The sequence below is a fragment of the Chlorocebus sabaeus genome, chromosome 10 (assembly GCF_047675955.1).
Source record: "Chlorocebus sabaeus isolate Y175 chromosome 10, mChlSab1.0.hap1, whole genome shotgun sequence".
NCBI lineage: Eukaryota > Metazoa > Chordata > Mammalia > Primates > Cercopithecidae > Chlorocebus > Chlorocebus sabaeus.
Window position 1 is genome coordinate 40034010 of NC_132913.1, and position 13543 is coordinate 40047552.

The following is a 13543-nucleotide window of genomic DNA, read 5'->3' on the forward strand; positions in this document are numbered from 1 at the left end:
AAGAAGTGCTTGTTAATATTATCTCATTTAGTTTTTATAAGAACACTAATGAATTATTGTCTTCATTTTAAAGATTGAGAATTAGATTTTCTGGTAGGTTAAAGTAGTCCTGTGAATAGTATAGCCATGACTAAACTCCAGTGAGGAGAGAGCTAGCTTTCTAAGTCTTTCATTCTGATCATATTAAACTGTTGACCTTCCTGTACTCTCCATTGTCTCTTGCTTCTGGGCATACTGTTAGGTGTTTAGAACACTAAATCCCTCATATTCAATTTTAGTTTAGGTATTAGCTCTTCCTTGAAATTTTTTCTCCTCTTCTACAAGCTGAATGGCTCCTTTATGTTCCAGTAATACTGCCTGCAAAAGTTAGTCTACTATGTCACTAGATTTTGTTATCTTCGAAGGCAATACTGACTCCTACTCTTTTCTCTCTTTTTTTTTTAATTTTTATTTTTTGTTGTTGGTTTGAGATAGTCTCACTCTGTCACCCAGGCTGGAGTGCAGTGGCATGATCTTGGCTCACTGCAACTTCTGCCCCCTGGGGTTCAAGCACTTCTCCTGACTCAGCCTCCAGAGGAGCTAGGATTACAGGCCACCACACCCAGCTAAGTTTTTGTATTTTTAGTAGAGTTGGGGTTTCACCGTGTTGACCAGGCTGGTCTCAAACTCCTGGCCTCAAGTGATCCACCCACCTTGGCCTCCCAAAGTGCTGGGATGGCAGGCGTGAGCCACCATGCCTGGCTAAAATTTTTTTTGTAGACACAGAATCTCCCTATATGCTCAGGATGGTCTGGAACCCCTGACCTCAAGCCATCCTCCTGCCTCAGCCTTCCAAAGTGTTGGGATTACTGGCATGAGCCACCGCATCCAGCCCTACTCATTTCTGTATCTCCCATATGTAATTTAATACCTGATACCAAGTATTCTGTAAATCTTGGTGAATGAAAAGGGAATTGAGGAAGTTATAAAGAACTTTAGAGTAAAAAGTAAGAGGCAAAGTCATGTGTGTTATTATTTCCTTAATGAGAGACATAGCAAAGAGGTGAAATTAGGGAAGCATTCTCTTTAAAATTCTAACCCCGATTTCTTAAATAACAATGGTCAAGTTCATTGAAATACACACAACTTTGTCTGCTCTTCAGCAATTTCTAACAAGTAATTTTTAGGACAAAAGGATACAATAAAGTTAATGTAGTTTTATGTTTCTAAAAAGGAAATGCTTTTTAAGTTAATAAAATATAGTGTTGCTTGTTTTTGTTTGTTTGTTTTTCAAGCTTTAGGTTTAGTGTTAAGATCTTTTGATTCCAGATAAAGAACTAACTGGTAGTTACTCCAAACAAAGCTTATATACAGCTTAAAAACTTTCAGGAATTAGAGATTCCTGGGCTAGGGACAGAATGAGAAATCAAAGGCAGCTCAGATGTGTGAAAGGGGAATAGATTAGTACCATCTTGCTCATGCCTTCTCCCTCTGAGCCAGTCAGACATGGAAACAAATAGTCAGTTGGGTCTATATATGAGCCTTTAACATAACTTCTTATTCTGGTAAGCACAGAGAGCTTTCTGCTTAAAGCAATATCAGCTGAAAATGAAGTTATTATTTTAAATTACAAGAGTTCTGTCATAAAAGCATCTCTGACATGTGGGAATACCTGCGAGGGAAAGAAAATACAGGAATAAATAGGGCATGGAACAATTATTCTAACAGAGTGGAGTCTGGTATTTAGTACTGTGGTATAGAAATTCAGTTCAGATCAACCAAAACTAGCATAAAAACAATTAAACAACCTGAAACATGACAAGAGACCTGCTCAGTTCTGTTATTCTGTCTCTTTTTCTTTTTAAGGTAATTTATTTGGATTTTTGGAAGTTGCTTATTCAGTACTTTAATTTATGCTTCAAGATGTAAGAATATAGCCACTTAAATTGCCAAAGTCATTGAATTCATTTGAATCTTGTATTTTATATGTATTCCATTCCTGAAAAATGAAAATAATTAAAATATAATTCTTTTATAACATATTCACTTTGCAAGTTACTATTTAATAGTAATGTAAATATATTGCTAGACATATTTCCACAGAATAAAATCTAGATATAAATAATGGAAGTCTGGGTTCTCCAGTGAATTATAAAAGGAGAAGTTGTTATGTAGGAAGAGGGTAATATCAAGCAGAAAACACACACACACACACACACGCACACACGAGAGAGAGAGACCTGTAATTCTCCCATTTCTTTCTTCCATCTATTTCCTGGGTTTGCCTTTATACTACGATTGTTTGTGTTTTTGTTTTGGTTTTAAAGCAAGTTTAGGTTTAGGTGTTTACTTGGAAGGGAGAATCTAAGTCGATGGTCAGGAGAAGTTTTAAAAATCTCTTCTGCAGCTAAGTTTCTTTCCTATATAGCTAAGATGTATTGATCATTTACTATGTGCCAGACACCTAGTATTCACAACAGCTTTGTAAGGGTAGATTCTATTTTTGTTTCCATTGTGTGGAGAAGGAAATTGAAGGTCAAAGAGGTCAAACAATGTTGCTCTCTTCATACTCCTTGTAAGAGGCAAGGCTGGCACTCAGACCCGTGTTTATCTAATCATAGAGCTTGAACTCTTAACCACTATCAGGGACCACATAAGTACTTCATTGTAGAATTTTTTATTATTGAAAGGAATTCTCTAGAATCAGAAAAAGGTCATACCTTCTATATAGCTTATCTTTCAGGATTTGGAAGTAGATCTGTTGTAATGAGCCTTTCTTTGTAACTACATCTCCACTCGCGTTTTAGACTTATTGAATAATATTTTTTATTTATTTTCATTTTTATTTCAGAAATGTTTTGCAGTATAAAAGAACTTTATCTGAGCATAATAAAATCCACATTTAGGAATCCTAACTTTTACTTGAAGAAACATTCTGGTTTTGCCATTGAGTACTCTATTTATTTTGCTATTTATTCTTTCATATGGTCAGATGAACAGTCACGTCTTACAGTGTTGAAGTAGCAGGTTAAATTATATCCATTAATTTTCATCATAGATAGGTTTCCTTAATTGACTCTCTGGGACTAAAATATTTATGTAGTTATATCCTCTGCATCATTGTTCTAGTTTTAAGTACAGGTAATGTTGACCAATAACCTGTTTTGATAGGTAAAAAACTGTACATAATCTCTTTGAGGTGTTTTTTAGGATTATTTCTTGCTACCTGGAATACTTACAGAAATGTAGAACTAAGACCGGGCACAGTGGCTCATATCTGTATCCCAGCACTTGGGGAGTGCTGGGTGGATCACCTGAGGTTAGGAGTTCCAGACCAGGCTGGCCAACATGGTGAAACCCCATCTCTACTAAAAATACAAAAATTAGCTGGGCATGGTGGCACCTGCGCTTGTGATCCCAGCTACTTGGGAGACTGAGGCACAAGAATCGTTTGAACCTGAAAGGCGGAGGTTGTAGTGAGCCAAGATCACACCGCTGTACTCCAGACCAGGTGACAGAGCAAGACTATCAAAAAAAAAAAAAAGAAAGAAAAAAAGAGAAAGGGAGGGAGGAAGGAAGGAAATAGAAGTGACCTTAGGTTCATCTGATCCAGTTTTTCTCCTGATAAGCACGAAATCTTAAGTTGGAGTTCCACTTCGGGTTCTTTTATTTTCCCTTTACATGATGATACCTCTTTTGTCTGTCAGTCCATTGCTGTACCTGTTAAAACCTGGGTCAAAACTTGTATCATTAAGGAAACTTAGCGTTGTTAATAATATTGTTTGCTCTGTTCGTTTACATTTTATATCCAGTTAACACAAAAGCATTTTAAGCAAAGGAATGTTTTAGGAAAATTCAGTGTATTTAAGTATATGGAGAGAATGTCAGCAACTTAGAATTTCTTTGTGAATTTGTTTTAACCTGTCACATTTATATATGCAAATAATAATTGTAGTAACATCTCCACAAATAGTCATGCCATTTTCAAAAAATATATAAGCCTTGTAAATTTTGAAGTAAAATGGAAGGTCTTCAAAGTGCAACATTTCTATTATGTTGCCATTGAAACCATGGGATTTTTTTTCTTGTTTTTATCTTTTACCTCATTCAGTAATGCAATCTTATCCACTACCCACTTTTGAAGTTTGGCAGTATTAATAATAAATAATGCTATAGTTTTACTTGAATGGAAATTTTTAATTTTTATCTGATCAATTTTCCCATGCCTGACTTTTTTTTTTTATTTTTAGTTGACACATAATAATCATATTCATTAGTGGAATACAGAATGAATGATAGTTTGATACAATGTATAATGATCAAATCAGGCTAATTAACGTATCTGTCACTGAAAACATTTATCATTTCTTTGTATTGTGAGCATTCAAAATCTTAAAGCTTTTTGAAAATATGCAGTAAGTTATTGTTAACCATATTTACTCTAAAGTGCTATAGAACAGTGGAAATCATTCCTCCTGTCTGATCGTAATTTTGTATCCATTAACTAACCTCCTGCTATCCTCCCCCACCCCACCCACTGCTGTTTCTTCCCCATTACCCTACCACCGTTCTCAACCTCTAATAACCACAATTCTACTTTGTACTTCTATGAGCTCTTTTTTTTTAAGCTTCCACATGTGAGTGAGAACTTGTGATATTTATCTTCTTATGCCTGACTTATTTCACTTAATGTCCCCCAGACTCATCCATGTTGCCAGGAATTATAGTATTTCATTCTTTTTAATGGCTGGATAGTATTCTGTTGTGTATATGTACCACATTTTCTTTATCCATTCATCCGTTGATGGACGCTTAGATTGAGTCCGTATCTTGACTATTGTGAATGGTGCTGCAGTAAATGTGGGGTACACGTATCTCTTCAATATACTGATTGTCATTCTTTTGGATAAATACCCAGTAGTGGAATTGCTGGATTATATGGTAGTTCCATTTTTAGATTTTTTAGAAACTTCATACTGTTTTCCATAATGGCTATATTAATTTATATTCCCATCACCATGTTAGACTGTTACACAGGATTTCAGAAATTATAGTCATTTTGCTTTATTGATCTAAATTACATAATAAAGGTAAGTTGCTTCTCCTGATCAGGCTTATTCTTCTGGGATTAGGTCCTTTCCTTTCCCTTATGTTTCTCTTCATGAAATTGTAGAAGAACCAATGAACAAAAATTACATATTCTCCATTCAGTCTTTTCAAACCCCTCTACCCTTCTGTTACCATAACAGTGTTTTCCTGCTTCAGAGTATGGAAATAAAAGGTCATGACTTGCAATAATAAGAACCATTTTGGAATCCATAGTAGACTCCATGATGAAACTGAACAAAATTGAAACCAAGCCTGGGCAACATGGCAAAACCATATCTCTACAAAAAATTAGCCAGGTTTGGTGGCGCATGCCTGTAGTGCCAGGGTTACTTGAAGGAAGGCCTTGAGTGAGTTGTCCAGGTCCTTGGCGTTTTGAACAAAGAAATGAACAAAACCCTCAAAGTAACAAAGGAACAAAATGCATGAATGAAGCAGCAACAGCAGGGATTTGTTAAAGCGAGAAAGCGTTCCACAGGGTGGAATCGGGCCCGAGTAAGCGGCTGAAGGGTCTGGTTACAAAGTTCTCTGGGTTTTAAGTACTCCTTTTGAGGTCCCTATTGGCTGCCTCTCATCTGGATGAAGGATTTGGTCTTTTGCTAATTAAAGGCTGAGGTGAATTGGCATCCTATGCAGGACGTTTGCCCTTTCCATCTGAGATGTAGTGGAAGCGGGAAGGTTGTAGGGAGAATAATAGTCTTTGATCCTTTGTTACTCTGGCGTGGGGAGATGGGGTTTTTCCTTTCGGTTTAGCTTTAAGAAGTGTGCATTAATTGGCTTTAGGTTCCCTGTCCTGGACCCAGGTGTTTTCCCTTTGACTGAACTTTAGGAAATTATCACAAATTGGCCTTAGATTCCCTGCCCCCAGACCTTGGTGTTTCTCTTTTAGGAAGTTAGCACAGACTGGCCTCAGATTCCCTGCCCCTAGACCCTATTCTCCTGCCTCACCAGTCACTTGGGAGGCTGAAGTGGGAGGATCACCAGAGCTCCTAGAGGTGGGGGCTGCAATGAGCCATGATCATGCCTCTGCAGTCCCGCCTGGGTAACAGAGTGAGACCCTGTCTCAAAAAGAAAAAAAATAAAAGCAGAAGACTGAAAGGAAGCCACCATTCTTTTTACTCCATGTAGATATGACACCTCTTTTGAAAATAAGCTGAATCTTGATTATTTCTATACTGCTTAATAAAAAACTGATTCTTAGGAATAAGGAGGAAAGAAACTGTAAAGAAATAATTGTAGGTTTTGTTCCTCTGACTTAAAAATGCCTTATTGGTAAAACATCTCCTCAACACCACCCACATACATACACTCAGAAACATAGATCTGTTTTTAGATCCTGTAGTCTGTAGTCTATTCAAATGTCTCTTTTATTTCTGCATCAGTTTACTTTTTTTTAAAACTACTTTGATTGTAGGTTATTATTTGAATTTTTAGAATATTTATTCTTTTTGCACATTTATTGTATCGGTTGAACTGAGTATCAAAATGTCAATTTCCTTTTTTTTTTTTTTTTAATTTAAGTTCTAGGGTACATGTGCACAACATGCAGGTTTGTTACAAATGTATACATGTGCCATGTAGGTGTGCTGCACCCATTAACTCGTTATTTACATCAGGAATATCTCCTAATGCTATCCCTCCCCCCTCCACCCACCCCACAACAGGCCCTGGTGTGTGATGTTCTCCTTCATGTGTCCAAGTGTTCTCATTGTTCAATTCCCACCTGTGAGTGAGAACACAAAATGTCAATTTTCTACCAAGAAAAATCCTATTGAACTACTACTGAGATCTCATTGACTTTATAGGTGTTTATTTAAAAAAGAAAGAAAGAAATTGACACCTTTACAGTGGTGAGTATTTCCACGTTATGATAGATACCTCCCTTCATTCAGGTCCTCTTTCTTTTTTTTTATTTTTTTTTTCCTAGACAGAGTCTCGCTCTGTCTCCCAGGCTGGAGTGCAGTGACTCGATCTCGGCTCACTGTAAGCTCCACCTCCCGGGTTCACACCATTCTCCTGCCTCAGCCTCCTGAGTAGCTGGGACTATAGGCACCCACCACCATGCCTGGCTAATTGTTTGTATTTTTAGTAGATACGGGGTTTCACTGTGTTAGCCAGGATGGTCTAGATCTCCTGACCTCGTGATATGCCTGCCTCGGCCTCCCAAAGTGCTGGGATTACAAGTGTGAGCCACTGCGCCCGGCCCCGGGTTCTCTTTTAATGTCTGACAGTAAAGTGGTTTTTTTTTTTCATTGAGATATAATTTACATAGGATAAAACTTTACTCTTTTAAAATGATTCAGTAGTTTTTAATATTTTCACTAAAAACTACTGAATAACAATATTCAGCAACCATCACTGCTTTCTAATTCTAGAACATTTCTGTCACTCCAAAATGAAAACCCCATACCCATTAGCAATCACTCCACCATTTCCCCCTCCCTCTATCCCCTGGAAACCCATTGTCTACTTTTTGTCTATGGATTTGCTTTTTCTGGACATTTCATATAAATGGAATCATACATATTTTTTTTTTTAATGTATTCTTTTTTGTTTACTCCTTTCACTTAGCATACTGTTTTCAAGGTTCGTCCACATTGTGGCATATGTCAGTACTTCATTCCTTTTTAAGGCTGAATTATTTTCCATATGGATATACCATTTTTTTATCCATCAGTTGATAGACATTTGGGTAGTTCTACTTTTTGACTATTAGGAATAATGTTGCTATGAACACTGAGGTACAAGTTTTTGTGTGAACTTGTTTTCAGTTTTCTTGGATATATACCTAGAGTGGAATTGTTGGGTCATATGTTGGGTTTAAGAAACCTCCAAACTGTTTCCTACAGCAGCTGTATCATTTTACATTCCCACCAGCGATGTATAAGACTTCTGATTTCCCCACATCCTCACCAACACTTGTTTTCTTTTTCTTTTTTTTAATTATAACCATCCAAGTAGTGAGTATGATGCGTAGTATCTCTTGTGGTTTTGATTTCCATTTCCATATAACTAATGACATTGAGCATCATCAGCTTTTCATGTCCTTGTTGGCTATTTGTATGTATATCTTCTTTGGATAATTGTCTATCCAAATCCTCTTAAAATCCTTTTAAAAATTTGAATTTAAAAATTCAAATCCTTTTAAAAATTTGACTCTTTGTCTTTTTATTTTTTACTTATAAGAGTTATTTCATATCTTAGATAGTAGACCCTATCAGATATATGATTTGCAAATATTTACCTCCATTTTGTGGGTTTTCATTTAGTGATGTCCTTGGAAACACAAAGGTTTTTAATTAGATGATGTCTAATTTATGTTTTTTCTTTAGTTTCTTGTGCTTTTGGTGTCATGTCTAAGAATCTGTTGCTTAATTCAAGGTCATGAAGATTTATACCTATGTTTCCTTCTAAGACTTTTATAGTCTTAGTTCTTGTATTTAGGTCTTTGGTCCATTTTGAGTATATTTTGTATATTGTGTAAGGTAGAGGACCAAATTCATTCTTTTGTGTTCAGTTGTCCTGTAACACAAAAAATACACATTAATTTGAGATGAATTATAGAGCTAAATATCAAAAGAAGAAAAGTAAAACCTTATTAAGATACCAAGTATCTTCATAACCTTGGAGTAGTCAAAAATTTAATGAAAAAGCCACCAAAAGCACTAGCCATTTTTTAAAATATTAACTGGACTTTATTCAAATTAAGAACTTCTGTTTATCAAAAGATCTTAAGAGAGTAAAAAAAGACACACCATAAACATTATTCACAACATATATCTTTAACAAAAGATTGGTATCTAGAATATGTAAAGAACTCTATAAACCAATAGAAAAAATGAGAAAAAGTTTTGAACACAAGCATCAAAAAAGAGGCTTTCTGAATGGTCAGTAAGTACATTAGTTGTCAGAAAAATAAATATTGAAACCACTACAACATACTCTGCAGACCCACTAAAATGGTTAAAATTTAAAACACTGATAATATGAAGTGTTCATGATGATGTGGAACAACTTAAACTCATACATTGCTAGTGGAATATAAATTGGTACAACTATTTGGGGAAAATGTTTCATGCTTTCTACTAGAGCCTAATTTATATCTACCTTATAACTCAGCAGTTTTACTCCTAGGATCTATCCAAGAGAAATAAGTGCAGATGCCCACCACCCACCGAAAACATGTTCACAGTGTCTCTATATATAGGAGCCCCAAACTGGAAACACCCATCAGTAGTAAAATCAGTAAATACATGTTGCTATATACTGCAGTAAAAAAGAACAAACTAATACTACGTACAACATGGATGAATCTCACAAAGACAGTACTGAGCAAAAGAAGCCAGACACAGAAAAATATATATTGTATGATGCCGTGTAGATGTAGTTTCAAGAGCAAGTGAAACTAATCCTGGTGACAGCCCTCAGTTTTGCAGTTACCTCAAGATCTGCAGGAGATTAAGTTGAATATTTAAAAGGGAGCTTTTTGCGATGCCAGAAACGTTCTCTATCTTTATGTGGTTGGTGAGTACATGAGAGTCTACCACAGTAAAAATTCATTGAACTGTATACAAATGTTAGACATTTGCATTTTACTAGTGTGCTTTGATTTAAAAAGTGAAATGCATGTATAGATATAGATAGGATGAGGTAGACATACTATTTAATTATCATTTGTTGAAGATATTAAACTCATTAATTAAAGATAATATTTTCATTTTACTTGAGTCACTTTTAAACAAGTCCTCTATAGAGTTTTGACCAAGGGGAACCATAATTTCTTCAGTCTTTATTAACAGACTTTAGAGATCACAAATTAGAGTCACAAGAGAGAAAGCCTGCAGGGACTGTCTGTGTCTTCCTCCAAAGAGGAAAATCATGGTGAATATTTTGAAAAGAAGCTTTAAATGAAGTGATTTTTCAAAGATTTAAGTCCTTTGCCTAACAGTAGTCTGTGACAATTGCTACAGTGTTCCCAGTGGGAATATGGTACATTTGAGATGACAGAAAGACTAGGAACCACTATTCCCAAGCATTTTTTCATTGCCATTAAAATGCATTGCTCTGCCTGCTTAGGAAGGAAGTCACTGAACATTTGAGCATATACATCTCAGTGAAATTCAATTATACCAACATTGTAGTTGTCGGCTTAGTAAACTGAACTTTAAAGTTTTTTCTATTTTTGTGGGATTGTGAGGATCACAAACTACTAAAATAGAACAATTAACTCTGGGAACCTTTTGATGATTAACTTTATCTGGTGAGTACAGTCATCCCCCTTTATCTGTAAAGGATTGGTTCCAGGATTCCACACAGGTATCAGCATCTGAGGATACTCAAAGTCTCATACAAAATGGCTTAGTATTTGTGTATAACTTAAGCCTATCCTCTCATATACTTTAAAACATCTCTGGATTATTTATAATATACCTAATACAATGTAAATGTTTTATAAATAGTTGTATTGTTCAGGGTTTGACAAGGGAAAAAAGTCTATACGTGTTCTGTACTGATGTATTTGTTTTTTCCAAATATATTTTACCTGCTTGGTTCATTTTGCGGATATGGAACCCACTGATATGGAAGACTGAACTGTATTAATTTAAAAGTTTTTCGGATCATCACTAAATATTTTATGATGAATGATAATGCTGATTGTTCAATTTTATGATTAGGTTTCTGTTCACTAGTCATCAGTATATATTTGAGGACTTTCTTTTTTAAAGGGACAAAGCATTATAACTTTTACGACGTAGATAGGTAATATAGCTAGGTAGGTTAACCCTTAATAGCACATGAGAAGCATCTTAGACTAGCCCTAGTTGGGTAAAGAAAGGTTGAGTCAAAAGAGTAAATAATAACTCCTTTGGAACAGAGCAGGGGACCGTCAGGAAGCATCAGGGTCTGTGTAGCTTCAGATGAATGCAAAGGGCTGTCCTTTGAAGAATGTACCTTCTTCAGTCTCTGTCACAGATACTGTGCGACTGGAATCACTATGAGGTGCTCTTCAAGTGTTAATTCAGAGCTAAGTGCTTCTCTGGCTTTGGCTACTCCTTAGGAAAGGAGGACAGGATATGGGTATTATGACCCTCTCAGTCCGGGGCCCTTACTGCTTTTGTCTTTTGGCTTTTACTTCTGCTAGTACATCTCCCTGTATGTCCTCAATTTGTTATGCTCCAGAAGGGGGAGTATTCTGTTCTGCCTTTTAGAGAGTCCTAATGGGATACTACCTTCTTTTCTTTTTAGTATGTCTCATTCTTATTAGGATAAGCAAATAGTATTATTGCAATACAGTTAGTGGGAAAAACTGTTGTAAGATTGTTACAAGATAAAGGAAACAAATGTCAGGGCATATCATGCTCATAAAAGTTATTAAACTCGTCGGCACTCCTAGCAATCATAAAAGAGATGTGTCTTTGCTGATTCTTAAGAACTCATTGAAAAGCACTTCAGTTAAGTAACCTGTTAGATTTATAGCTGAAATATCTATAAATGACATAGGGAGTTCCTTCATATAACCTAAAAGTGGTGCAAACAGAACAAATACTTGAAATAATATGTATTTTAAGTTAAAGTAAGAACAGACAGCAGGGAAACACACTGCTAATTAATGAAAGAACTGTTTGTAAAATAACAAAACTTATACCTTAGAATTAGGTTATGGCTACACACAGTGACAATGAAACACAGTAAAGAAATATAGGGATGAAACTCAGCATTACTCATCAGTAATGAAATCGAAACAACTATATTTGTTAACCAGTACAGTTTGACATAGAACTTAATAAGAGCTATCTACTGTTTATCCTGCAGATGTCCAATATTCTTTTTTTAAGTTTTGTATTCATATGTGAACATTTGGGAAATACACTCCAAGGTCATAAGTATTTTTGATGAAAACTTTTGGTGTCTTTTTTATACCACATTACATTTTAACCTTTTTTGATTTGTGTTTTTCTTTTTTTCTAGGAAACTGACTGGACATTCTTTCCACATGGGCTATAGCATGGCGATTTTGAATGGCATCGTAGCTGCTCTTACTGTAGCATGGTGCCTCATGTAAACCCACACTGGAGCAATATTGTTGGCAAAACTTAATCATGATTGTTTTCTAATAACAAGAAGGAGCATCATTGTCTACTCAGAAGACTGAGAAACCTGCTGTTCATTATGTAGTTCAGATATTTATCACAATCATCATCATTGTGGAAGACCTTTTAAAGCATTGTTTTAGAATGTCTGAGTATTAAGATACAGATTAATTGGCAATATCTGAGTATTAAGTACTTTCTTCAGAGTATAAGATGTTTACCTCATCTTTTTACTTTTGTGTGTGTAGTTCTTTCAAGTTGTAGAAAACATTTAAATGTAATTTAAACTCAAAAAACGAATACAGTAAGGACAATGCTTGCCTTTTCATGTATGTACTACATTTTTTGCTAAGAAATACTGATATTTCTGTTTAGTTAAGGTAGAAATACTTCTTATTTATACATTTAGGAAAGCAAATAATGCCTACTACTCCGACTTTCATAGAAGCTACTTTTAAATCAGAATATTTAATTTTTGATATTCATATAATTAATAGAAGTTGCATTTATATTTTTATGGGGCATAGTTCCTTATGTGTTTTTTAATGTATTTTCATACTACACATTGAATTTGTATGTTTTTAAAATTATTACATCTAGACAACTGTAAATACTTTTCTAGCTAGTGCAAACCTAGTACCTGCCATTTTTACTAATTTTTTGTTTAAAAAAAGCAAAAAAGCACATTGACCTAAGTTTAAAATTAAATAAGTTTATTTTTAACAAAAAATGCCTGAAAACAGGTAAATTATTTAAGTCATTAAAATATTGAGAAATTTGAAATTTTTACTATTTCTATTTCCACAATTCCAAATATTTATCTTGGTGTATATATTGTTCTTTAACAGAACTTGCATTATTTTGTTTTTAATAAATATAAACATGAAATTTTTGTATGTGAGAATGATTGAACTAGTTTGTTCTTAATCTCAAAAATTTAGTTACCAAAGTAGAAGAGGTGTGTTGATACTAGATATTAAAAACTACATATAGTTCATATAATTTTATAATTTTCCTCTTTAAATGCGCTTTTGTAATTGTGATGTTTTGTTTTCTAAGTAATGAAGCCTTAATTTTTCCCCTCTGTTATTAAACACCTTTGATATTTAGAAAGTTACCTCAATTTTAGAAAGATGGGCTATTTCCAAAGCTGTTTTCCCTGGCCATAGGAAAACTTACAATAAGAAAGCATTGTGTAGTCAGACTGCTTATTCAGGCTAAGTGGGAATGAATTTGTGCAGTGTGTTCCCTTATTATCTACTGAATGTTCTTACTGACTAAACAAGATTTCTAAAAGTCTAGCATTTCTTTTACTATTCAAAACTCTTTGGTTGCAAATGACTAATACTGCTCCAATTTAAATTATC

The 13543-nt window shown here is 34.8% G+C and overlaps 1 protein-coding gene across 2 annotated transcripts in view; it reads left to right on the plus strand.

The window, feature by feature from the left end:
* The window catches only part of ARL6IP6 (ARF like GTPase 6 interacting protein 6), a 42599-nt gene extending 29524 nt beyond the window's left edge, over nucleotides 1–13075 (plus strand). For both annotated transcript variants that reach the window (XM_007964976.3, XM_038002119.2), the window contains exon 4: nucleotides 12055–13075. In XM_007964976.3, the coding sequence (XP_007963167.1) occupies nucleotides 12055–12148 (94 nt within the window). In that variant the 3' untranslated portion in view covers nucleotides 12149–13075. The remainder of the gene's footprint in view (nucleotides 1–12054) is intronic.
* Nucleotides 13076–13543: the final 468 nt, after the last annotated feature.